This window comes from Gopherus flavomarginatus, chromosome 5 (genome assembly GCF_025201925.1).
Source record: "Gopherus flavomarginatus isolate rGopFla2 chromosome 5, rGopFla2.mat.asm, whole genome shotgun sequence".
Taxonomy (NCBI): domain Eukaryota; kingdom Metazoa; phylum Chordata; order Testudines; family Testudinidae; genus Gopherus; species Gopherus flavomarginatus.
The window spans coordinates 40637786-40664105 of NC_066621.1; the positions used below are offsets into that span (position 1 = coordinate 40637786).

The window sequence follows — 26320 nt, forward strand, 5'->3', positions numbered from 1 at the left end:
TCTGGTCACTGTGATTAAGACAGGAGGGTTTTGGAAATCCATTCCCAATTGTGGATTGTCCCCTTTGGGCACCAAACCAGAGAAGCCCAGAGTTTGTCTGTTACCCAGATGTGATGAGAGAGTGCCTGAATCGCTTGCTTGAACAGGGGTTTGAAGAGCTAGTGAGGTTATCTCATGTGGAGATGTGCCCTGGGTACTATAGATTCCATTGCAGGCATCAGACCCAACATTTCTAGCATGTCATCTGTTGGCTTTTTTTCATCCTCTCATCCGGACTGGTGGTGTCTTGGATATTGGCATGTAACAGGAAGGCTTTGAGTTGAGCCATATCTTGCAAAGTTCCTACCCACTCTAATTGTCTTCTGGGGACAAGTGGAGATTTGGGGCAATTTAGTGTGAACCCAAGTGATTTTGATACCCTCCACAACTGTGTCCTTGATCACCCAAGTGTTCAAGTAAGTGGACAGTGCAGATAGTCCATAATTATCATCAATTGTTTTGTGAACATGAACAATACTGGCCTAGAAGGCAAGACACAAAATAGAGAGTGCTGTTCCCCACCAAATAATCAGAAATACTTCCAGTCCTTTGGAATTGTTCCTGTATACATTTAAGCACTGGCAGGGTCCTGACTGCTTGGTAGAATTCTGTCCTATCTGAGACGGTTTACCTTGTTTTTTTTTTTTTTTTAAATTCCTCTCTCCTGATTCCTTTTTAAATTCATTTTTGCAAAAGACTTTTGAAACTTTTGTGGATTTTTTAAAATCCAAAACAAATGTTTACTTTGGGAGTAAAATACAGCATATGTGTATGCCAGAACTGGTGGGACAGGATAGGGCTGTCAGGCCCAGGGTCACCAGCGATGGCTTCAGAACTTCAGGATTCAGAAGACCACTTTGCTGTAAGTCTGTGCAGAGTTCACATTGGAGCTGCAGCACCAGAGACAATATGACTGTCCCCTTTAGTGTGGAGAAGCACGTGACAATCACCATCTGGAAGCCTACCACCTCCAATTGCTACCAGTGTGTGGCTAACCAATGTGATGCTGGAAAATGCATAGATGAAGCTATTATAATTGATGTGTATATGGCTATTCAAAGGGTTTTTGCTGCCTGGGTCATAAGGTTGGTCCACATGCAGGAAGTAACTGATAGATCTAAACACTTAGGTTTCCCAAATTGTATCGGGGCCATGGATAGAATTTAGGTATCTATTTAATTTGCTTCCCATCACCAAATTTTCGACTTTCTCTTCATGATCCTGCACAGCCTGGTGATCCAGTATGGCAGGTTCACTAACATTAATTTGGGGTGTCAGGGCAAGGTCCATGATGCTCAGATCTTTAGAAACTCACCCCTTTTTCATGTAATGAGAAATGCTTGTTGAACTTTTCCCAGTGTGTGAGAATCTTGCTGCTGGGTGGGAGGCAAAGTAGACAGACTTTCAACTTGTTTTGAACAGCCAGAGAAGATGCTTCTGGCAAGTGCCTCTGTCATCAAAGGACCCAGGATCAAGAAGGCTTTGTGCTCATATTTTGGAAGCAGAGTGCAAGGAAAATAATTGTGCCATATTAACTCTTACGGGCGTGCTTGCAGGGCCTTGGTGCCAGGGCATGAAGTGTAAGCCTTGTGTATGTGCTGTTTAAAAAATGCATTCCTTTTCCTTGGGGAAATGTATGGGATTTCTGACATTTGGGGGTTGCCTGTCCGGTTCCTAATGGAGCACAGGAACCTTAGCTGAGTAGTTCCTGGTTTTCTGAAACGTGAGTATGAGCTTGTTCCCCTCCATATGTTCGAAGGCTACATACTGCGCAGCAGTCAGAGCTGCCTGAACAAAGGTTATCGTCAGAGATCAGAGAGGCTGGTCTGGCATTTAGATCTGATCATGGACAGTCCCAGGCTCAGTCTGATCTTCCCTGGGAAAGGGGATGGAATTTGGGAACTTTATCTTAGAATAACATTTGTATGTGGAATACAGGATCAATGAGAACTACAGATGCCCATGGATTCAAAAACACCACATGGTCATGTGGTCCTCAGCATCCACTACTCCAGCTGTGTGATTTTATTCCCAGAATAAAGGAATCTTTATTCCCATTGGTCTTCACTGAAGGAACTGGGCAGAGAGAAGTGGTCATTTTCTTCCCTGTTTATCTCTGTCTCCTGCAGCTTGGAGAGTTGTGGTCTCACAGCAGCTTGTTGCAGGGATCTCTCCTCTGTTCTCAGTATCAAACCAGCCCTGACAGAGTTGAACCTGGAGGGGAACAACCTGGGAGATTCTGGACTGAGGCTACTGTGCGAGGGACTGAAACATCCAGCCTGCAACCTGCAGAAACTGCAGCAAGTATTGATAAGTTTCCTTTCTGTAAAGAACTCAGCAGGGTGTGGGGATGGTGTATGATGTGAGCTCCCTGCAGGTATGTGGAGAGGATGAAAACTAAGTGTCCCTCCAGGACCAGAAGTGTCAGTGGCTACCAACACCTTGATGGCCCCTCATGTTTTGAATATGTAAGTTATATCTAAAGAGGGCCTTAAACTGGAGTACGACTTCCAAACTCCCCTGAACTTGAGGAATAAGTATTTGTCTTAATAAAGAAATTAAATATTATTATTACAATAAAAATTGAAGCATAATCTCATCCTTTTAAATACAACCCTATACAGACAGGGCCGGCGCTACCATTTAGGCAGCCTAGGCAATCGCCTAGGGTGCCAGGATTATTGAGGGGGCCACATTTTGCCAGGGGGGTGACAGGCGGCTCTGGTTGACCTGCCGCAGGCATGCCTGCAGAGGGTCCGTTGGTCTGTGGCTCCGGTGGAGCTGCCGCAGGCATGCCTGCGGACGGTCGGCTGCTCCCGCGGCTCTGGTGGACCTCCCGCAAGCATGCCTGCGGCAGCTCCACCGGAGCCACAGACCAACGGACCCTCTGCAGGAATGCCTGCGGCAGCTCCACCGGAGCCACAGGATCAGCGCGGGGGGGCGGCGAAAAGGCTGTGTGCCTAGGGCACGAGACACCCTGGTGCCGGTCCTGTATACGGGAGCTGAGAAGGGGAAGACCAAACCCAAGCACAAAAGCATGGCCCCTTTAAGAAGGCCTCCAAATGGACCTTGTTTGTAAGAATTCTTAGTTCCCTCCATGTTCTCGAAGGCAGGCTGGCTTTCCCCTTTCCCTTAGGCCTCAGGGAAGGAACAGCTTCACACAGGCCCAGATCTGCAAAGGGAATTAGGCACCTAAACCCCAGATTTAGGCCCCACTGCAATCCACAAACAGCCCACTTGGCTGTCACCTAACCCTGTAAGTGCCTAAACTCACTTGGCACCTATTTTTTACTAGAAAAGTTTCTACAGACAAGTTTCTGACTCTGGACATGTGTCCTGCAGCCTCACTCTAGGTGCATGGATGCCTCTCTCAGGTCTAAGCTCCAGCACGATTCACAATCCAGGGGAAGATAGGCATTTGCTAATCTGTCATCCCTGGGAGGCCTGATACAATGCAGTGTTGGTGGTAGTGCTACCACTTCCCTTATAATTTTTAGCCCAGTGGTTAGATCACTCACCTGGGATATGGGAGACTCAGGTTTAATTCCCCCTCAGTCTGAAAGGATTTGGACAGGGGTCTCCTATCTCTCAAGAGACTGCTCTAGCCACTGGGCTACAGGATATTTGTTATGTGGAGCGCTCAGTCTCTCCTGCTGAAGCCATTCCAATTTGTGTAAATATTTAAATAGTCATTGGGCCAGAGAAGGAGAGTGAGCCTGACTACAGCCCAGCTACACGTTTCTCTCTAAAGCCGAGGTTCCCTGGCGCACTGGAAATGCAGCCATGCTCTACCCCCTGCTTTCCTTCAGCTTTCCGCACATGCCTTTGTGGGGTGCAGGGTAAGGGCCATAACAGATACACATGGAAATTCACACAATGGGGCCTTCCAGGTTCATACTCCCAATATGGACAACCCCAAGAATGAGATTTATTGTTGTGTCTGGAGGAGGGGCCATGCACTGGGCTAATGTGGCTTTAAGACACCTGTACAAATCCTAAGTTCTGAGCTGCTCTGGGGGCTGAAATGGCCCCAGTGTAAAACTGGACAGTTCTGAGGGCTGCTCTGATTTACAGCTCCCCCCGCCAGGGGCTGCTCTGCAGCAGTGGAGAGCCCTGGCTGATGGCACAGGCTAAGGCCACTCTCCTCCAGCCCTTTAGTTCCACCCCAGAACAAGCCTTCTGCGTCAGGGATTGTGGGAGGGTCATTAGGTTTCTCCCCTCACCAGGCCTGGGGCTTTTAGAGCCCCATTGCACCATTCCAGCCCTTGACCTGGTTACCACCTTTCCCGTGCCCCCCTCATTTTCTGACTGCTACCTCCTGTGCCCCACTTTATTCGCACCCTGTTTTGTTTTTGCTCCCCACATCACTTTGGGTTGTTTTTAGTTTCCTGTCCAGTTTCCTACCCGTGGAGACCAGGGGATGGTAATATTCCCTAGGGATAGCCTGGCTTCAGTATCACAGGGGGCAATAGGATGTAGAAGCCATAGTTATTAGGGGCAGCTTTTACTTTCACATTCAGAAGCTATGAGGAAATATTAGCCATTGATCCCCTTATCCTCATTCTTGTGTAGTTCCTCTTGTTAAAGTTAAATGTTACCCTCTTTAAACTCCGGCTGTAACACTACAATTCCAAATTAAACAATCCCTTTCTAGACTCCAACTAACAGTGAGGGCGAGACAGGGAAGGGAGCATAAACAACCAGTCATTTGATTCTCTGTATGTATCTGTTTCCTACAGGTTGTGGTATTGTCATCTCACAGCTGATGGTTGCATGGATCTCTCCTCTGCTCTCAGAACTAATCAGAGTCTTACAGAGGTAGACCTGGGACACAATAAACTGAGAGATCCAGGAGTGCAGCTGCTGTGCGAAGGACTGACACATCCCAAATGCAAACTACACAAAATAAGGTAAACAGCTGGTTTCTGTAATTAACACCTGTTAACGTGATGCTGGCTGGCTGGGAAACAGTTTCCCTGTCCCACAAAAATGTTTGAAACTTCAGAAACTTCCCATTCTGCCTCAAGAGAAAATCAAGACCATTCAAAAATGTTCATGAACAGTGAAGGAAAGGGGGCATATGCAATCCCTTGTCCTTGTTCTTTGGATCCCTTCTGAGCCATTGCCTCCATGTGCCCCTGTCTGAACCCTGGCAACTACTCTGTCACCTATGCCTCTACACTGCTGACAACCCCTGTGGCAAAAAGAAACTCTTGTTCATTGCTACTGACACAACCTACAGATCTCAGTGCTGAGGTGCTCGGTCCTGTCACAGGACAGGGCAACTGCATCAGTGTTTCCCCTCAGCAGGTCATTAAGGGCACCCACTCTTGGCTTTCAGCTCCTCAGCTGTTACCGCTCTTGGACTGAGACACAGGTCTCTCTTCCTTCTGACTAGGGTATTCCCAAGCTGGAAAATTTGCTGCCTTCACTGTGTCATTCCCAGCACAGACAGGTTGTCCTAGAACACCTGTTTTCTCTTTAGAGATGGATAACAGCATAATTGCTACAGATATAAGTTACCGCACAATTCTTTCTAAGCAAGCCTACTTTATTCCAAAGGTACAAAGCATTACAGAGAAAACATTAAAACAATAGAAGAACCTACATGCCTGCTAATAAGTTTACCAGAGTTCATCCCAACTCTCACAGGGCCTCTGACAAGTGCAGTCTTTTAATACTCCTCCTCCAGGCATCCTTGTGTTTACAAGTTCATCAGAGCTTCAGTTCAGAACAAGCATTCTCATAACATGCTCAGTTCCCTTTTCCTACAGTTCAGGGGTCTTTGAACTGGAATTTCCAGAAGCAAGTAGTTAGTATACAAAAAGGTCTCTCTCCCCAGGCCATATCTTCAAAAGGTTGGCTTTCAGAGGAGGAGAATTTGTATTCCCCTCACCTCAAGGTATTTCCTAAGGAAATCCACTTCAGTGGTGGTCTTGGATGAATACAAGTGAATTTCCTCATACCTTCCAGAGATTGCATTAATCTTGTATTTCCTTAAAGAAGTTCCATACAATCTCATAGTAGCACATAAACATTTTGCATTTGAAATACAGTGAACTCCAAAGAGGTTACCCCAAATTCAGTGAGATTTAACTTAATTCAATAAGCTTTATCTCAATTCCATAACTTTTGTTCAAGTTTTACAGGATATTTTCATAGAATATTAGACTGCAGGAGGTCTTCTAGCCCAATCCCCTACTCAAAGCAGGACCAACACCAACTAAATCATCCCAGCCAAGGCTTTGTTAAGCCGGGCCTTAAAAACTTCCAAGGATGGAGATTTCAACACAGGTGGAATGTGGAATCTGTCAGTGCATCACAAGTCCCTTGAGGTACAGCTCATACAGCGCACTTCATATCACAGCAATAGCTTTGCCAAGCTGCTCCATCTAAGTCTCCATCATTCAACACAGCTACACTTTACACAGTGAATGCAGCTGGAACACATGCAGATAAATATGCAAATAAAATCCGTAGAACACAGCACACTCAATAGCACCTTTTCTCATTAGTCCTTCATCATATCTACTTATTATTGACTTTAAGGCCAGGAGGGACCATCAGATCATCTAGTCTGACCTCCTGTATAACATAGGCCATAGAATTTCACCCAGTTACTCCTGTGCTGAACCCAGTGTTTTTTATGTTCGACTAAAGCATCTTCCAGAAGGGCTCCAGTCTTGATCTGAACACTTCAAGAGGGGGAGAATCCATCACCTCCCTCCATCGCTAGACCTTTGCTCTGTCCTTACTAACCCACTCCCAGGGGCTACTGCCAGCTCCAGGGGCCGGAGTTAAAGTTGCACTGTAAGGGTAGCAAGTAATTGTACTTTGAATTTCCTTATTTTCAGGGTCCAAGTTCAGCCACTCTCCATTCTCTAGAAGGGCAGGAGACAGCACTGGGCAGCCTTAGCTGTGCACTAATAAAATTTGGGGGCATTTAGTTATATACTTTCATCATGTCCCCTCTTATTCATCTTCTAAGGTGAACAGCCCCAGTCTTTTCAGTCTCTTCATATGAACGTTCTTCCAGGAGCTTGGTCATTCTCATCACTCTTCTTGGAACCCCCTCCAGTTCTGCACGCAGTGTTCCTGTCATGGGGTGCATCATTCAGCGGTTGTGTGACATCTCCTCCTGGTTACCCCAGGGATTAGCTCTTAAGGTGGACACCCCCTTCTGTGGTTTGCTCACCGTTACACCATCTGTGCAGCTCCTCTCTTGTCCCAGGAACTGCAGTGTCCTCTTTGTGACTCAGCCCTTTGGCCAGGTCACTCAGCACTCCTGCTTTCGGGGTACAATCCTTCAATTCTCTGTCACTCCCACCGTGACCCAGGCAGTCTTCCTGTTCACTGCCCTAGCAGTCTATGTTAGTGGCTGGTAGGAGAACCCGGGCCCACCCACTACTCGGGGTTCCAGTCCAGAGACCCTCATCCCAGAAGTTCTGGGCATTCCTCTCCCAGCCCTCACTGCTTCTTCCATGGACTGCTTCCTGCAACTTCCTGTTCCCCTCCTTACTCTGGGTGTGCCGGCTCCAAACCCTCCTTCTTCTTCCCAGGGAGCGACTGCCCTTTCCCAGTAGCTGTCTGTTACCAGCTCCTTGGCTTTGGAGGCCCCACCTATTCCTGGCCAGCTGAGCCTGCTAGCCATGAATTCCCTGCTCCCTGGCTCTCCCTCCAGGTGTAGCCTGTGGAGTTAATAGTCCTACCTGGACATTGTAACCCTTTCCCATCCTGTGTGGGGTGAACAACCCATCAGAGTACTGTAATATTTTCATTGATATTTCCTGTCCCATTCCTTATGCATCCTAACATCTGTTAAACATCTGTCTTTTCAGTATGTTTAAGTTCTCAGCACCTACTATCCCTCCACTAGAATTTGACATCTTTTAAAACAATGTTTCTAAGAACCCACTGACAGCAGCAAAAGAATTTAGCCACATGTTCTCATTTTCTAACCTGTGCACCTGTCTCCTGCAGATTGAGGTGTTGCGAACTTGCTGGTGCTTGTTGTGGGGACCTCTCCTCTGTGCTCAGGGCCAACCCGTTCCTGACAGACCTGGAACTGAGTGACAATGAACTGGGAGATACGGGAGCACAGCTGCTGTGTGAAGGTCTGAAGCATCCAAACCGCAGACTGCAGAGACTGCGGTAAATATTGATTCATTTCAGTGAATCTGAAAATTTCTGATCCAACTCTTGCTCCTGACCCAGGAAGGGTTTCTGGTGGTCACAGAGGAGTCACTCCTTCTAGTTTTCTTTCTAAAGCCCTGTTTTATTTAATTCATACAGGGAGAAAACATCCTTAAAAACAGATTTTATAGTTAAAAATCATTGATCTGTTCAACCATGGTGCAACATAACAGGTAGTCTACTCTCCAGCCCTTGTCACATGTTAGTTGCTTCTGTCATTTATCACCTGGTTTGGAGGTTTGTGGCAATTCTCAGGGTACCCAGGACTTGTTACCATCCATCTCTAATGAGAGGTGGCCTTGCTGGCAGTGGCTGGGTCTCAGTTCACTGACACTGCCAGCCCTTCAGCCACTCAAGCTGTCTCCTAATCCTAACTTCATGTTAACTTCCACTTCCACACAAGCTGTCTCCTAACCCTAACCCCACTCCTAGTGTCCCTTTGAATTATTCCCCTCTAATATCCAGCCTGTGGTAACAGAAATTCCAGATCCTCTGCACCTGAAGGTGCAGTGTACCCCAATTTACCAGTTTCAGCTTAAACCCTGTAAAACCACACAGCACTTGTGACCATTTGTAATAAAACAAGAGAAGATTTATTTAAGAGAGGATAGAGAAATAATAGAGAGCAGTGGAAACAAATAGTTACAATATAAAACAAAATCATAAAATGCAAACCTGGATGTACATTAATTAATAGTTACCTTTCCTATCTAATAAAGTTGACTTTACCTCAGCTTGTGTGTATTGCAGAGCTAGCTGGTTTCCAAGAACCAAGATCCAAACATTCATGAATGCAACCCCATCCAGAAAGGGTTTTCCTCAGTGAATGGATCCAGAGTGCCTTTGCTACACTCTGTTATACTGAAAACAGTGGTTTGTCTTCATTCATAGTCAGGGCAATCCCATGCCTGCTGTAATGGTCCTTTTCACCTCCGAGTGGTTTTGATGATTTGTTATGGTCTTTGTTGGTTTTCCATTGACTTGGAAAGGTTTTCCGTTGATGTAACAACACAGCCTCCTGCTAGCTGACATGGGGGGGTGGCAATGCCCTCTTGCTTGAATGAGTTATCACTGAGACGTGTTACCCCAGATATTGAGAGGTCTGGAAGGTGGTTTGGGACAAGGGATTCCAGTCCCTCTTTGGTAGGCAGAGAGGATGCAAAGGTCCTGGATCATCAGCAATATGGGTGTTTGGTGTCAGAACAATCAGGTAGTTTGGCTTCTGGGTTGAAGGGTTTCTGTTCACACTGGGGATAGTTAATAAATGGTCTTGACCCCTGAGGAACATTTTTGGGGCAGGAGAGCTCATACCAAAATAACAGCTCCATCTGCTTAATCAGAAGGGAACCAGAGTGCTAGCCATGAAGCACAGTGAACTATTTCCCAGATACACCCATCTGCATTTTGTTCAGATTACCCCAGCTTACTGAAAAGACACCCACAGTGTGCCCAGTCCCTTCAGTTCAACAGAACATTCACTGGTGCAATACAGAGTAACTGCCATAAGGGGCCCTCAGTTCTGTACTTTCAAGTGTGTCTCTATTAATGGCAGTAGGTTAGCTCTAGAGTTACACCAGTGTAAATGAGAGCTGAACCCTGCCCAACAGGTATAAATAAAAAGAATCCTCACAACCAGCCTTCCAAATTTTTGTTCCCAATGCTCATTGCTGCAATCTCTCCCTGCACTCCCACAATATAGTGATTATGTCAAACATAGGCGCCAACTCCATGGTGCTTTGGGGCTGGAGCACCCATAGGCGCCGACTCCATGTGTTCCAGGGCTGGAGCATCCATGGAAAAAAAATAGTGGGTGCTCAGCGGCCACCAGCCACAGCTGTTTGGCAGCAGCTGCTGATCAGCTGTTTGGCGGCTAGGTGAGGCTCTTGGGGGAGAGTAGAGGGCAGTGAGTGGTGGATGGGCGGAGCCTCGGTGGAGAAGTTAGAGTGGGGCAGGAAGAGGCAGAGTGAGGGCGGGGCCCCAGGGGAATGGGTGTAGTGGGGCCAGGAAGAGGTGGAATGAGGGTGGGGCCTCAGAGGAGGGGGCAGAGTGAGGGAGGTGCTTTGGGGAGGGGGCAGGGCCTTGGGGCAGAGCAGTGGTGGAGAACCCTCAGGGAAAAAGAAAACTCAGCACCTGTTATATCAAAGATAAGCCACTGTTCTCTATCTCTTCATCCAGCTTGATGGACTGTGGACTCACAGCTGCTTGTTGTGGGGCTCTCTCCTCTGCTCTCAGAGCCAACAAGACCCTGACAGAGCTGGACCTGTGGAGAAACAAACTGGAAGATTGCGGAGGGAGGCTGCTGTGTGAGGGACTGAAACATCCTAACTGCAAACTGCAGAAACTACAGGAAGCAACTGCTGGTTCCTTTAGCTTATGCCTATCAGAACGGTAACACTGAAATGGTTTTACAGCAATCAAACACAGCTGCACCAGACAGCCCAAGACCAGACCTTGCTTTCCTCATGCTGTGTGGTGGAGGATGCCCACACTCTTCTGAGTCTGAGGGAAACCCTTCACCCTGGGAACTGTTCTCAACTGGCTGTACAAGATAAACAAACATTAATGATTCCTGCACATTCAGCTCTCATTCACATTTCAGGGGTAGGTTTTGCCCAAAGTTGCTGAACCAGCAAAGCTGCTGAAACCTCAATTCCCCCAGTGGTTGTCTTATTGAGACTGCAGAAGGTAGTGTAAATAGGCATGCTAGGATCATGATGCTACCACGGTAAGAGAGCAAGGATATTTCAGCACCACCTAATCTTTCTAGGCATAAAGCAAAACAAGTTACCAGAAAAAAATCTCTACCCTGCCATTCATACAACTTGACTGCATAAGTTTGCTACCCCAGCTGCTAGTCTCATAGCTCCAGTCCTGCACACCTGTCCCCGCTTCTCCCCATCAGTTGTTTTGCAGATGATGTTAAGAACATGATATTGACTGCTGGGTATGAATGAGGGCTCACCTGATTGCCCTTAGTTCTGATCAGCTTATACATCTTTTCCGAGTCGGACCACACTCCCTAGGCCCCCAGCCATGCAGGCTGGCATCTGTAGCAATTGCCAGCCTCGTTGGTCCCAGCAATAGGAATTCCTGATGAAACCTCAGGGGATGAATCCACCAACTGGGTTTGGAAATTACTGATTAGTTAGTTGCGATCTCTTCCTGATATGGTAAGAGGATTTTTGAAGTCCTTGTGTGGAATCTGGCCCAGTGCAAAGTATGCACACGGGAGTCTGGTGTGTTGAGGATTTGGGTCAGGACTGCTGAATTAATGAGGAGATCATCCATTCCTCTTTGAAGGCCTCTTGTGGGATACAGCACCTCGGGCATCAAGCTATGGAACTGCCTTGAAAAGCCATGTCCATTGTGGGGTGAATGAGTGTGTTTGCATGAGGATGAAGTTATTGTCTCAGCCTATATAAGGGAGGTCACCTCCTGACTTGCCTCAAGGCTTGTCTGCGTTGCAACTTAGTGCGCGGCAAGCCACACTGTGAATATACGGTGAACTAGCCCGGTGCATGCTAACTGGTTGCATGGAACCTGCTGCCACACGCTAAAAGCTTTGTAGTGGGCTTTGACCCACTGCCATTTGAATTTAAGAATGAAGTAGGTGAGCTTCTTGCAATAATATCAATTGCCCCAACACCCAGTGAGCACAGAATTAAAGTTGACTGGCAGCACCTTGTACCCTTCTAGAATGTCAAGTGCATCTGTACTTAACAACCTAAAAATTGGGAAATGGAAAGGTAAGCTCATTCCACAACCTTAACACTGTCCACTTTGAGCACCAGTCCACCCCTGAATCATAAATCATAGCATGCTATCCTTCCAGAAGACATGGACCACAGTGGGGACAGAGCACATCAGTACTAAAGGAGAAACTATTATACTATATCTTCCTCAAGGCAACAGCCAGGTTTAAGTTGGCCTCAGTGAAAAAGAGGTAGCTGCGCCTGGCCTGCACTCAACCACTTAGCCTAATCTGCACAAACCACCTTAGTTTCCAGGAATTACTGCCCCTTCATCCTTGACTTAAGGATTCCCTTTGGGACATGACTTTCATCTACCCCTTAGCGAGTCCTCTGATATCCTGCACCAAAATGCTACAAATCCCTATGGCAACCATATACCATTGTGGACCTCTGCTCAGACAATCAGCACACCAGCACAGAGACAAGAGGTCCCTGGTCCTCTTGGCATATCTACACCATCCTTGTATGACAGTGTGAGCTGTGGCACCGGCTGCAGTGAATCGCTCCTCATCCAATACAGCTACATGTAACACAGGGATGGGCAGTGCATGCAGGGGAATGAGTGAATATAATTCTGCTGGACACAATGCACAATGGCAGATTTTGTTAATCATTCTTCAGGTCTGCTTGTTATGGGGCAGCCCTGTCTGCAATCTACTCACAGTATATCCCTAGTGACTATTGCAGCTTCAGGGGGTGCAGAGTTAAGGTTGCAGGGCAGAGTTTCTGTGGACATTACCTGTGTATTTCTGGGATATCAGAGGATTACGTAAAAGTGCATTTAGCATTCTGCTATGAGCAGTTAAACTTAACTATGTTAATGAAGTTTTTGGGCAGTGAATTTCCCTTGTCTTTTGAGGAAATGCTGGTAGGGAGAATGACATGATTGTGAGGCACCTGCATGTGTGGGGGGCCTCAAGGAGGCTTCCTGGGAACACTTCAGTGCCACTCAGCTACCAGCTTTGGTCTCTTCCTGCTCCCTTCATGCCACCAGTAGGGTTGGTGAAGCCATTGTGAGGAAGGAACTTGGTACCGATGGGCTGTGAGGAGCACGTCTACTGGCTGGAGGCAGCGAGGGAGTAAAGGGGAGTCCCTGCCTCCCTACTCCACTTTGCAGGCTATCCTAGGGGGAAAAGGCCTTGCAGCATAGGAAGATTCTTAACTAGGGGTGCTACTGCCCCACTATAATGCACTGTCTTTAAAACCAGATACTAGGCCACAGGGTTGGAGATTAGTAAATGTTGTACCTATATTTACAGACAATATGGAGCAGAGGAATAAACACAGGGCCAGGAGCCATGAATTCCTGCCATCTATGCCCTGTTCTGCCAGTGACTGGCCTTAACAACACTTTGCACTTAGGTGGCACTTAACAAACCTAATTTAGTGCAATCCCTTCACCACTCCTTTGAAGTCGGTCAGTGTTATTGCCCTCATTCTAGTAGTAGGAGAAGGTGAGGGGCAGAGATTTTAATTGTGTTTTCCAAGATGTCACATTCTGTGGTCCAGACCCAGATTTCTTTCATAGGTAGCAGTTAAATAATGGGTTAAGCATGGAGGTTAACTACAAACTTCCCACAGCAGTTCAATAGTCCAAAGAATACCCTCTCGTCATAGGTGTTTTTGATTGTGGAGCCTGCAAATTTGCAGTGAAATGGTCATCACAGAGTTAACCGAGTTATCCAGAGTACTAGAAAATGAAGCCATACTCCAGCCTTCCCTCACTTCCTGTTTTGGGAGGGAAAGTTCCTCTCCCTCCCCCCACAATTAGTTTGGTGAGATGCAATTGAATAAAGTAGTAGATTCCCCAGCCTGCAGTTCTGTGACTAAAATGTTATTCTTGTAAGGCTGGATGGTCCCTTTACAAAAACAGCAGCATACAGTTTATCTGAGGGGTTAACTTGGACTTGAGATCATGTGTCCCAGCTAAGAAACTTATTAAAAGGAGCACTTGCTCGGATGCACTGTGAATCCCTTAGTTTCACAAGCACTGTAAACCCCCCATTTAGCCTGTTGTAAGTGGGTCTGATATAGGGGGGAGAGGAAGGTAATTTCTCTAGCAGCCCCAGAAAGTCCCTCTGGGAGTAAGGAATCCAGTTCTGTTAAACAGATGAGCGGTGGGGGAGGCTTTCATCTGCAGTATATGTAGCTGGGAGTCTGGCTGGGAGAAAAATAATGTAACTTGTCATCCAATTTGGAAGGGTTTTGCCTTCCACGGACATGACTGATTAGTTTTTAGGCACTGAGGAATGTTTTGGGGAAGACAGGGTCTTACCCAGGGTTTTCAGAACCCACAGCAGTGGTAACTTAATTATTTCACTCCCAGAGGTGTCAGGAATAAATCAATGGGAGCACAGCAATTCCACCTGATAAAAGATTAATGCAAGTAAACATGCTCTATCTAAAACCGCAGTTTAATAGATTTAAGCAAACACAGACATAAGCAATAGGTTTAGAACATCTCAGATATTTATCTGACATCTGGAGCGGTATTGAGTAATTGACAGCAGGTTCACAGTGGCCAGTTGCTCACCCATCGGGGAGAAAAGGTGTCAGGAAAAAATGTCTCTCAAGATGTGTCATAAACAGATAGCTAAGAGTTAATAGAACAGAAGTACTTCATATCTCTTTTGCCTGTAAAGGGTTAACAAGATCAGTGAGCCTGGCTGTCACCTGACCAGAGGACCAGTCAAGGGACAGGATACTTTCAAATCTTGAGGGAGGGAAGTTTGTGTGTGTGCTGATTGTGTTTGGTGGTTGTTCTCTCTGGGTTCTGAGAGTGACCAGACGTGCAACCAGGTTTCTCTCCAATCTCGTTGATACAGTCTCTTATATGTCCAGAATAGTGAGTACTAGGTAGATAAGGCGAGTTAGGCTTATGTTTATTTTCTTTATTTGCAAATGTGTATTTGGCTGGAAGGAGTTCAAATTTGTATTTTGCTGAAAGGATTTTTATTTGTACTTGTATACTTAGGCTGGGAGGGTATTCCCAGTGTCTATAGCTGAAAGACCCTGAACATATTCCATCTTAAATTTACAAAGATAATTTTTACTGTTTTTCCCTCTTTAATTAAAAGCTTTTCTTGTTTAAGAACCTGATTGTTTTTTTATTCTGGTGAGACCCCAGGGGACTGGGTCTGGATCCACCAGGGAACTGGTGGGGAGAAAGGAGGGAAGGGGGAGAGAGAGGTTATTTTCTCTCTGATTTAGGATTACTTTCTCTCTCAGGGAGAGTCTGGGAGGAGGAGAGAGAAGGGGGGGGGAAGGTGAATTTTCCTCTGTTTTAAGATTCAAGGAGTTTGAATCACATTGATCTTCCAGGGCAACCCAGGGAGGGGAAGTCTGGGAGACGCAACAGTGAGGGAAAGGGTTTACTTTCCTTGTGTTAAGATCCAGAGGGTCTGGGTCTTGGGGGTCCCCGGGCAAGGTATGGGAGGGACCAGAGTGTACCAGGCACTGGAATTCCTGGTTGGTGGCAGCGCTACAAGTACTAAGCTGGTAATTGAGCTTAGAGGAATTCATGCTCTTGGACGCTAAGGTTCAGAGTGGGGAATTATACCATGACACTTGTATTTGCTTTAAATTGTATGATGTGATCAGTGGGTCAGGGAGGTGCGCAGTGCAAAGAGAGTATCCCGGAGTGGGGACACCCTAGTCCCTGTCCTAGGTGACCACAGCAGGGTTGGGGGTTGAGCCCCCCAGGAATCCTGGGCCCAGCCTTGTTGGGGTTACGAGGACTCTGCCAGACAGGAGAGTGGAAGGGGAGCCCTTGAGGGCAGGGAGGCCTCTGGGTAAAGGAAGTGGGAATGAGGACTCAGATCCTTTCGCTAGCCCACTTCAGCAGGGTTAGTGCAGAAGCCAGGAAAGTTCCCCACAATAGCAGGACCATTCCCCTGCTTACATGAGGCACAGAACAAGTAAAGGGACTAAAGACCAAATTTGTAAAGGTATTTAGATGTTGTTCTGCTCCGTATCACAAGGCCTGAGTGACTTAGATTGCTCAATTCCATTTTCAGAAGTGATTTAGACACTTAGAAGCCTAAGTCTCAGTCTGACTTAGGCTGCTTAGAAGCTGTCAATTTTGAAAAGGCAGTGTAGCTAAGTCCCTTAGGTCTTGTAATGCCAAGTGGAAAGATGCCTAAAAATCTGGGGTTAACTGTCAACAGGCACCAAAAGTTTGCCTGAAAGATGTATGCAAAGCAATATGGCGTAGCTGCCTCTTCACTGTTGCTTCCCACGGAAACACCTTGAAATGCCTCTGGGAACGCATTACCCAAGGCAATGACATGCTACCACTATATGATTCACTCTAAATATTTCTGCTGTAACTTCTGAGTTTGTTGGCTTTTAGCTCATGCTAAGTTCGCAGAAATAGGGCTTTGGGTGGGTTATTCGCTTAGGGATGCCACAAAGGGCACTCTGAACCTTGTGTCTATTCAGCAGGAGAGGCATCAGATTCCTAGACCCTCCCCACCATCTTGGATGTGTGGATTCTGTGCTCACCTCTTCCATTTGGTGCAGAGCTAGCACACGCAGACCCCCACCAAGGCATGGGTCATGAGGTCGAGGAGCAGTATGGGGATGACTGAAGGCTCAGTGCTGCTCTTTGCTCTGCTGAGACAGGTCAATTAGTGGGCCCAGGAGCAAAGCATGGCGAGGAATTGGCTTTCATGTGTTCTAGGGCATACACCTTGGAAGCCACAAACAGCAGCTCAGCAGGTACATGGATAATTTCTTTGCTTAGGTCCTCTGTCCTGTGACCTTCAAGGGGCTTCAAGAGGCTTTTGCAGCCCCTCCATTGTTTCCATTCATGACTGAGACAGTGGGAGTTTACTGAAACCAGCTGGGGTCCCTACTTAGAATTAGGAAGGGATTGGCAGGCAGCCAACCTGCCAAATGCAATACAGAGAGAGAAGAGTCTGAGCGAACAGATTGTGAACAATTCAGAAGTGAAAATTACCCATCTGAACATTGTCATGTATACTTAAGAGTTACAAATATGGTAAAAGAAAATCAGTATTGCTTGTATGAATAATTTGCTTAGCAGAAACGGGGATAAATTCTGAATGAATGCTATGTCAATGGGATAGTTTGAGTGTCTCAAATGGCTGCTTGATCTGGCCATATCATTGCAATTGTGGTTTCATGACACAAAGTTGTGTTGCCACAGGGAATAACTAACTCTTTTCTTATGATGGACCAGTTTGTCTATGGCTGCATAAGGAGAAGGGAGGATATCAAGCCATATTCTCTTCCCTCCCACCCCCATGTACAGATTTTGAAAAGCCATACAAAGTACAAACATCTTCTATATCCTTGATTCCATGGTCCCACTACTGTTTTTGTAGCAGTTTCCATCTGTGACACCCAACACACCAAGGATTTAACTGGGGATCTCCGGAGGTAAAGGCAGGAGTTGGTAGAGCTTGAATTAAAGAGCAACAGCTTCAGCACTTAGGCGCATAGGAAGGTCAGAGACACACATTCACTAGTGAGTTACACTTTCACTGTGAATGGCCCCAAGTGCCTATATGAGATGGGAGGTCCCAGCACCAGTGATGCTGCTAGACTTCTCACACTTTTCACAGCAGTGGCACCCCAGACTAAGCATAGAGTGGAATATAAGATAACATCCTGGAATGGAAGCAGCAGTGGCCACATCACTAGGCATTTCCTCAGAACTCCCATCATCCTGTGCAGCCATGGTGTCTCTGAGAACTGATGCTGCAGTGAAATCCCATTGCCCCAGTCTTGTCACAAGCCCTGGTCCTGTCACAGCTGAGTCACATTATCACGTAGAAGAGAAATCCTAGCATTAGTCAGTCCCGTATAGCAGTGATTAAGGGGTGATGCAAAAGCCACTGAAGTCAACCTGGCATTTTTCCATTGATTTTGTTAGGCATGAGTTATCTTCCATTAAGGCCTGATCCAATGGCTGTTCACGCACAGCAGGTCCACAGAGCTTGTTGCCTTTTGCCCAAGTTCTCGAGGTCCACTTTCTAAGCATAGGAGTGAAATGAGGAACTTGACACAGGATTTCCTGTGCCCTCTTCTTATGTAGGGGACACAAGTAGAAGGAACCAGATAATAGCAAGATCTCTAAGTCCATCACTTGGTGAAAATATGAGAAGGCAGGCGAGGGGGCTAGTCATATTGAAAGATGGAGTTTTAAAACAATGAAAGGGACTATGGGATCTGAGTTACTGCAGAGAATTCTTTTCTGAGTGCTGGCTGGTAAGTCTTGCCCACATGCTCAGGGTTTAACTGATCACCATATTTGGGGTCAGGAAGGAATTTTCCTCCGGGGCAGATTGGCAGAGGCCCTGGAGGTTTTTCGCCTTCCTCTGCAGCGTAGGGCATGGGTCACTTGCTGGTGGATTCTCTGCAGCTTGAGGTCTTCAAACCACAATTTGAAGACTTCAATAACTCAGAGATCGGTTAGGGGTTTGTTATAGAAGTGGATGGGTAGGGTTCTGTGGCCTGCTTTGTGCAGGGATTCGGACTAGATGATCACATTGGTCCCTTCTGACCCTAGAATCTATGAATCTATGATTAACTCTCAGCAGAGCTTTGAAAGTTTGCTACAAAGACATGTTTAAAGTTGTCTAGGGGAGTGCTTCTTCAAAACTATTTCCAGTGAAGAAACCTTGAAAAGCCACTGGGAACTCATTAACCAGGCAATGACGCACTGCCACTACATATTTATTTTAAATATTTCTATTGTGACTTCACAGCAAAGAGAGAGACAATTTTTCCCAAAGAGCTTGTTGGGTCTTAGATTTTGCAGAGTGAGGGATGGAGATGGTCTTAGACCTGAGGCTTTGTGAGTTGGGAGAGTGGTTGATGAGAAAAGATTCCTGAGGGCTGCCTTGAGCAAACCACTTCTCTAGTTCGCTACTTTGGCCTTGGCAGAATTGACAGACAGCAAAGGACATCCTAACATAGGGCTTTTAAAAATCTTAGGATGAAATTTACAAAGCAGAAAATTCATATAGCAGGGAGTAACTGATGACCTTGTAAATCACCCTCATCAACTGCTTACTGTTGTTCAGAGCCGAACACCTTTGCTACGGGAGCAGGTTATAAGCAGGGAAAATAAAACGCATCACCATCCAGGTAAGTTTTGAGATCTGTAAATACAACCCACGTGAGTTTTCCAGCAAGGCTGAGTATTTTATGCTGTTCTTTTCCTGCTCAGCTCTACCAATGTAAAAAAAAAAAAAGAAAGAACTTATTAGGATTCATTCCAATCTAATTCCCCGCTCCACCAATCAGTCTCCAACTAATTCACCTAAAATATGATGAATGACTCTAAAATCTTCATTGCAAGCTTCCCTCTTGAAAAATCTTCATATTATTTTAATTTTAGTTTTGAAATGTATAAAATAGGTTTATTAGATGTTAGTCTGTAAGCAATGACCATCCCCACCTCATATTTAATCCATTCCTGCTTATGACCACACATAAATTCGTTTGTTTGAACACAGAAAATTTAATTCAAGTCACCTCACATCAGATGGTAACACACAAAGGGTCAGGTTTGCTAGTCGGCTTCAGCTGATTTCCACCACTCTGGTTTCAGAGTTAACTGGTCAATCAAACAGTGTTTATGGCTACTTTGCGTTTTTGGAGCAGCATTAATAATCTACAGTGTATCCGTGAGTCCTGCTGATAAATTAGTGTTTCAATTCTAGTTGAAATTGGGGTTTTGTGTAAAGCTGGTCAAAATTCTCCACTGAAACCATTTTTTTCCAGTTAAAATGGCTTTCAACTCAATGTAAATGTTGTGAAATAATTTTGTGATGAAAATAATCAGACCAGTTTTCAAACATTGGTTACTGAACGAGATAACTCAGTTTCATGTTTGCATGTACAAATAAATATTTTTTTGAGCATTTATGTGCTCAGATGCAAAGGTAAGAGATATCGTTATCCTTGCTTGAAAAATGGGATTTCTGAAGGTGTTTAACAATGCAGTATGAATAAAATGGAATGAGTATCATGGAAGGGCTGATTGCAAAGCGTAGTTAAGGTTAAATTTTTCACTTACAGTTAAAGTCTTTGATGGTTCACTGTAGAGGAAGAATAGAATGAATCGATTTCAGAGTTTCCACTCTAATTATTTTGAATATATACTGTTCATGGCAATATGCAACTCAAGCCAGTTTCCTCTAGTTCCTTGAGTTACATAGTGCTCATTTTCATTTTTGGACAAAGTCTACCACTTCAGTCAATGCATCTTGACATTTATCTTGTCAGTGGTCAATATCTGTTGATTGTTCCAATCCTTCTTTTGTGTCATGGCAGGTGGATTAGCGGTATTCCATATACCCGTTATTTAAACTGAGTCCATGAAGCCCACACAGAATGTGACTGAATTCATCCTTTTGGGACTTTGCCACAATGAGATGTTACAGCCTGTGTGTTTTGTGTTCTTTGTACTCCTCTATATCGCTACTGTGCTGGGAAACCTCCTAATCATTGTCACTGTAAAGAACAGCCAGTATCTGAAGTCTCCCATGTATTTCTTCCTCAGTTACCTGTCCTTTGTAGACATGTGCCTTTCCTCTGTCACAGCCCCAAAACTGATTGCGGACTTCTTCGTGGAGAGGAGAACCATCTCCTTTGATGGCTGCATCGCTCAGCTGTTTGTGGTCCATTTCTTCGGGTGCACTGAAATCTTCCTCCTCACTGTGATGGCGTACGATCGTTACATCGCGATCTGCAAACCCCTCCATTACACAACCATCATGACCGGGTGTGTTTGCGGCTCCCTTGTGGTGTCTTCATGGGTGGGTGGCTTTGTGCATTCCATAGTTCAGACTCTCCTGACCATCCAGTTACCCTTCTGTGGGCCCAACGAGATTGACCACTATTTCTGCGATGTGCATCCTTTGCTAAAACTGGCCTGCACTGACACTTATCGTGTTGGCGTCATGGTCATTGCCAATACTGGGATGATTTCCTTGACCTGTTTTGTTGTGCTAGTTGTGTCCTATGTCATCATCTTAGTCTCCTTGAGAACTCGCTCCTCCGAAGGTCGTCGCAAAGCTCTTTCCACCTGTGCCTCCCATATTGCTGTAGTGATTATATTTTTAGGGCCATGTATCTTCATGTATTTAAGACCTCCCACTACCTTCTCAGAGGATAAGATGGTCACGGTGTTCTACACCATTATCACCCCTATGCTGAATCCCTTAATCTATACCCTGCGCAATGAGGAGGTGAAAAATGCCATAAGAAAATTAGGGAGCAGAAGAGCGACGTTAGGGGTGAAATGAAGAATGGGATGTGTGGAAAGATGATAGTTCTGCCAAGTAATGCTATTCATCAGGAATTTTAGAGAAAAGAGATATTAAGATCACAGGTGTTCAGTTTTTCTGTGAAAATTCCCAATGATTTTCTCTGAATCCTGCTCTGTGTAGCCTATAGGATTAACCTGCATACATGTATATATACTATAAGGAAAGATTATATATAATAATTATATAATTATATATAATATTTTCTTATAGTTTAAGTATTTGGTTTATTGTACTAGGTTTGTAGATTTATACTAAAGTAAGTTTGGCTGTAATGCAGGAGACCTACAGGCCATATCCTGTATGTTAACCTAACGCAAAGTTAACATATCTATTGTGATAGACCCAGGCCAGTTGGGTACAGCAGAATAGCAGAAGGCAGATATACTGGCCACTGGATTAACAGTTTTCTGTTCTCTGACTGACCAGAGCAGGGACTGCTCCAGGCTAATGAGAACACCTGACTCTAATTAACCTGCAAATAGTCAGGTTAGGCCATTCAGTTAATGTGACCACCTGACTCTAATTAAGGCCCTGCTGATACTATAAAAAGGGCTCACTCCAGTCAGACAGGGAAGAGCCAGGAAGTCAGAGGAGAGGAAGTGTGGCTGAAGGGTTGGTTACTGAAGACACCCTCAGACCATCGTTAAAGGAGCCCTAAGGTAAGGGTGAAGAAGGGAGAAGCAGGAGAGCTGTGGGGAAGTGGCCCAGGGAAATGTAGCAACTCTGGCAGTGAAAGGTTGGCTGCCAACAACTGCTACCATTAGGGTCCCTGGGCTGGAACCCGGAGTAGAGGGCGGGCTCGGGTTCCACCCAACCCACCACTACAGGAACATCTCCTGGGAGGGGATTTCAGGCCTCTGTTAGGACAGGAGGCTGAACAGACACTGTGGGAGTTCTCTCACCAACCTCCTTTCAGGCCTCTGATGAAAAGGTCTCAGTAGACTGTAACCCTGGCCCTAGAGAGAGAAGGGCTACGTAGAGAGTAGTGTGTACAGTGAGCCACTGAGGCTAGTATAAACCACCTAGAAGCACAGGATCCACGGGAGCAAGGTCAGAGCTCTGCCACACTATATTAAGACCTTTTATCCAGAAAGCAAAGTTGATCTACATCTTGTTACCTAAATAGCTAAGAGCTTTTATCTAGACCAATAGACAATGGAAGAATGGCATGGGGGGGGTTCAATTTGTACCCACAGACTTAACAGGTGCACCACAAGGAAAGAACTGAAATGACTAAAGAACAGAAATAATATAAGTGCGTAGGTACATGTCATCAATACGCACATACATACTAATCTATGGGGTAAGCAAACCCTAACATTTTGTGGGTGAGGAATGAAATTTGGGCATAAGAAGAACAATTTCTGGCACTTGTGCCCTCTCAAAGAGGTGACCCACCTCGCTAGAGTATTCTATTTCTACTCTATCTCTAGTCCTCTTCTATCTCTCTACTACGACTAATTCTATTAGTAGGCTGTGCTTGTTCTTAACTTTCAAACTTTCAGGGGAACTAGCAAAGTTTGGTTTCCCTAAAATTTTATTCTTACTTTGTTCCTTAGGTTTTCTGTTTAAGTTTAAGTTAGTCAAGTAAGCCCTAAGTTAGTTCTGATAGCGCTGAGCATTAGTTTCTTCTAAGCACTGCATCTCTCACTGAAGAACTGAGAAACCCCAACCGCGAGGCTGGGACTGTGTCTCTTATCACCAGATTATCAAGGAAGGGTGTGAGTATATTAAGCAAAGCTTTGTAGCATAGAATACTATATTACCGTATGTATCTTTTGAATAGCAGTAATGCAATTGTAACTTTGTAACTCTGATTATTTTACCATTTACTTACTATTTCATTGATTTTAATAAAAAGTCTTTACAGCTATATCTGTGAGCTTCCTTTCATACCCCTGAAGGTCCTTTGTAAATTCTGTGGAGCCTGATTCGGGACAAGAACTTTTATCTTCTGATCAAACAGATTAGTGAGCATAAGACCCATACTAATTAATATTAATAACTTATTATTAATAATAATATTAATGAAATTAAAATATAATTAAATCAATAGCTTACATTAATATTATTAGTACACCCTAAATCAGACTACATATTACCATTCTACTTTGATGTGAATGCTTCCAACATTTAAGGCTCAGAGAAAAGTGAAAATTTTTCCAGTTCTTTGTTCAATTTTTTAGCTAATTTCAGTTAGATTATTTGTGGTCATTATTGTAGTCCCAGTAGCACTGGAGCAGTATGACCCAGTGATAGCCCTGGACTCTGACTCTGAAGTCATGGGGTACTAGTCTTGGTTCTGTTCCATTATGAATTTGGGTCAGTCACTTCCTTTCTCTGGACCTCTGCTTCCCTCTCATGGTTTACCATTTTAGACTGTAATCTCTTCAGGGCAGCTACGGTCTTTTACTATGTTTGTACAGCACCAAGCACATGGAGTCCCAGTTTCAGTTGAGGCCACTAGGCAATGCTGCAATACTACTAATAGTAATAATTTTGCATTATGTTCTCATGAACACATAGGCATGTGCTCACTATGAGGATCTGTTAAATGTGTCTTCCATTCTATGCATCCGAAGAAGTGAGCTGTAGCTCACGAAAGCTTATGCTGAAATACATTTGCTAGTCTCTAAGGTGCCACAAGTACTCCTGTTCTTTTTGTGAATACAGACTAACACGGCTGCTACTCTGAGTCCTGGTGTTGAGATGGTCAGATTCAACTTGATTAATTACAGTGATGCTACTTGTCCTTCTAAACAAGCTACATTCAATTTGAGACATTAACACTCCTCCTCACAATCAATAGATTCCTGCAAACTTTCTGAATGTGACCACCAGAACTTCAGAGCACTCAAATCAGAGCATATCTCCAGTTGTGAGAATACGAGACTCCTCTCAAACAAATCTATACGTTCCCTCTCTATGCTCCCATCACATACATATGCAGAAAGCTCATCTTTTTAGAATATGAGCCATCCAAGAGAGATGCCCCACTTGGATACCATGATTAGCAATCTCCAGAGAAGGAGCAAGACTGAACTTTTTCACCCTTGTGCTTGTCTCTCATGGACAAGGCTAACACCAATTGGTCAAGGAGCAAGAAGCTGTATTGTGATAACTAGATTATTTCATTCATCCAACAATACAGTTTGTAGAAGGCAATGGTATTTGGTTAATGTTGACTTGGGATGGTTTGAGATGGGTGGAAAAGGACCTCCTAGCTTATCACCTCCTCCACCTGTGGGTTCCTGCCTCTTGGAATTTGCCCCACAGTAGAAAACAGTCATGTCCCTGAAGTCCTGATACTGCATTACAAGGTCACATCAGCATGTGATGGTTTTGTGTCATAAGAACAGCTCGGTTAAATACTGTTAATTCAACATGAAGATAACAAGTCATCACACCATGATGCTGGTTTACGATACCCAAAACAAACGTAAGGCTATTTAACTGGACCTCACCCCCAGGACTCAGGGCAAGCAGAAACCGGATAACATCAGGAAATTTAATGGGATATGTGATCAGGGGTAATGTCACCATCTCAGCTATTTATTAGAGTCCCTTTGGAAATGAATCTTTACATAGCTCTTGAAGAAGTTGAGATAAAATACAATCTTCAGGGGAAATAGTAGGGAGTGAACCAGGCCCAATCTGTAACTTGGGAGAAACTATACACAGAATTTCATAGGGTGGGGCCATTGCTGTGGAGGTAGCAGAGAGGTTACAGCTACTGTTCCTCCTTTTCCTTCATCATTCCTAACAGTCCTGTTTCCCTAACTACCTCTTGGAAGTCAGGGCTGAATCCCCTTTCTTTTCCCAGGTCTCTGGATGTTTGGTAAATGGGAGCGGGGTGTGTGTGAAACAGGGTCTTCCTCACTCCCTGACACATGGCTGGGTGTGAGAGTCTGCTCTCTCTTCCTTCTTGCAGCTTGCTTTGCTTAGTAGCTCCTGGAAAATGTTCCTAAGAATGACTGTCTTGAGTATCAGCCAGAGCCTGTAAAATGCCTAAAACCTTGAGCACTGGCTGCAGATTTGGGTTCAGAATATTAATAACTCATGCAAACACTTTCTGTCACTATTTTGAACTCCTAGTTATTGTGATCATAGTGCCTAGTGAGCCGTTATCTTGGTGAACACCTATAGTGCTGCGCAGCGGAATCAAGCAGTGGGCAAGTCCCTAGCCGGTATAAATCAGCATATCTCTGTTGAAGTTAGTCAGTGAACTGGATCCCCAGCTGGTGTTTGGAGTTGTCTGGAGTCTAGGCAGCCATGCCAACTTCTACCAGCTCTGGATTTGGTCTTATTAACATTTAAAGTGACAGGACATTAGATCCAAAAATAAATTCTTTTCCTTCCTGTTCTCACCGCTTGTAACTATGATCACAGACTCTCCACGAAATCTGTTGACAATTATTACAGTGGGTTCCCTTGAGTATAATTAAAAGTTGGTTTTAAGGGGGTCCTGGTGCAATGCAACTTTTGAATAAGTCACAGCAGCAAATCTAATTCCAGTTTTTAGCTAAATAAACATTAAATGTTTGGCACCTAGAACAAGGCTGATGCTATATAAAATGTTATTGCTTTGCAAATGCTTCTGGAATCAGAGTCTGGAGCCCAGGTGCATGAATTTTACATAACTTACTTAACTATTTCTCCTTCAACTTCCTCCCAAGGAGACTGTCGGAAGAAGACAGTGAACTGGTCAGAGAGATAGGGAAGGAAGCTATTCACTTAGGTCAAGGTCTGTAGCCTGATTTAGGGTGTACTGATAATATTAATTTGGATAATATGGGAATTTAGTTTATTAATGTAATTTTATTTTATTTTAATAATAATAATAATAAGACTAATTAGTATGGGTTTAGGCTCACCAATCTGTTTGATCAGAAGATAAAAGTTCTTGTCCTGAATCAGGCTTCACAGAAGTAATAAAGGACCCTTGGGGGTATGACAGAAAGCTCACACTGAGACAGATATAGCCTTAAAGATTTTTTATTAAAATCAATAATAGTAAGTAAAAGGTAAAAT

At 44.8% G+C, this 26320-nt stretch overlaps 2 protein-coding genes across 3 annotated transcripts in view; both read left to right on the top strand.

The window, feature by feature from the left end:
- Window positions 1-10624, top strand: part of LOC127052361 (NACHT, LRR and PYD domains-containing protein 3-like) — a 42550-nt gene extending 31926 nt beyond the window's left edge. The window contains 4 exon segments of the mRNA XM_050955962.1: window positions 2169-2339; window positions 4779-4949; window positions 8020-8190; window positions 10408-10624. Of these exon segments, the coding sequence (XP_050811919.1) occupies window positions 2169-2339; window positions 4779-4949; window positions 8020-8190; window positions 10408-10624 (730 nt within the window).
- Window positions 10625-18342: 7718 nt separating this feature from the next.
- LOC127051077 (olfactory receptor 4S2-like) lies at window positions 18343-21265 on the top strand. 2 transcript variants are annotated; one of them, XM_050952955.1, is made up of 2 exons: window positions 18343-18357; window positions 20351-21265. In XM_050952955.1, exons 1-2 carry the CDS (start codon window positions 18343-18345, stop codon window positions 21263-21265), a joined length of 930 nt encoding a protein of 309 aa, XP_050808912.1. The 2 variants fall into 2 exon arrangements, with proteins under 2 accessions (XP_050808912.1, XP_050808911.1); XM_050952954.1 differs by lacking the exon at window positions 18343-18357 and having other exon boundaries at window positions 20336-21265.
- The last annotated feature ends 5055 nt before the right edge of the window (window positions 21266-26320 follow it).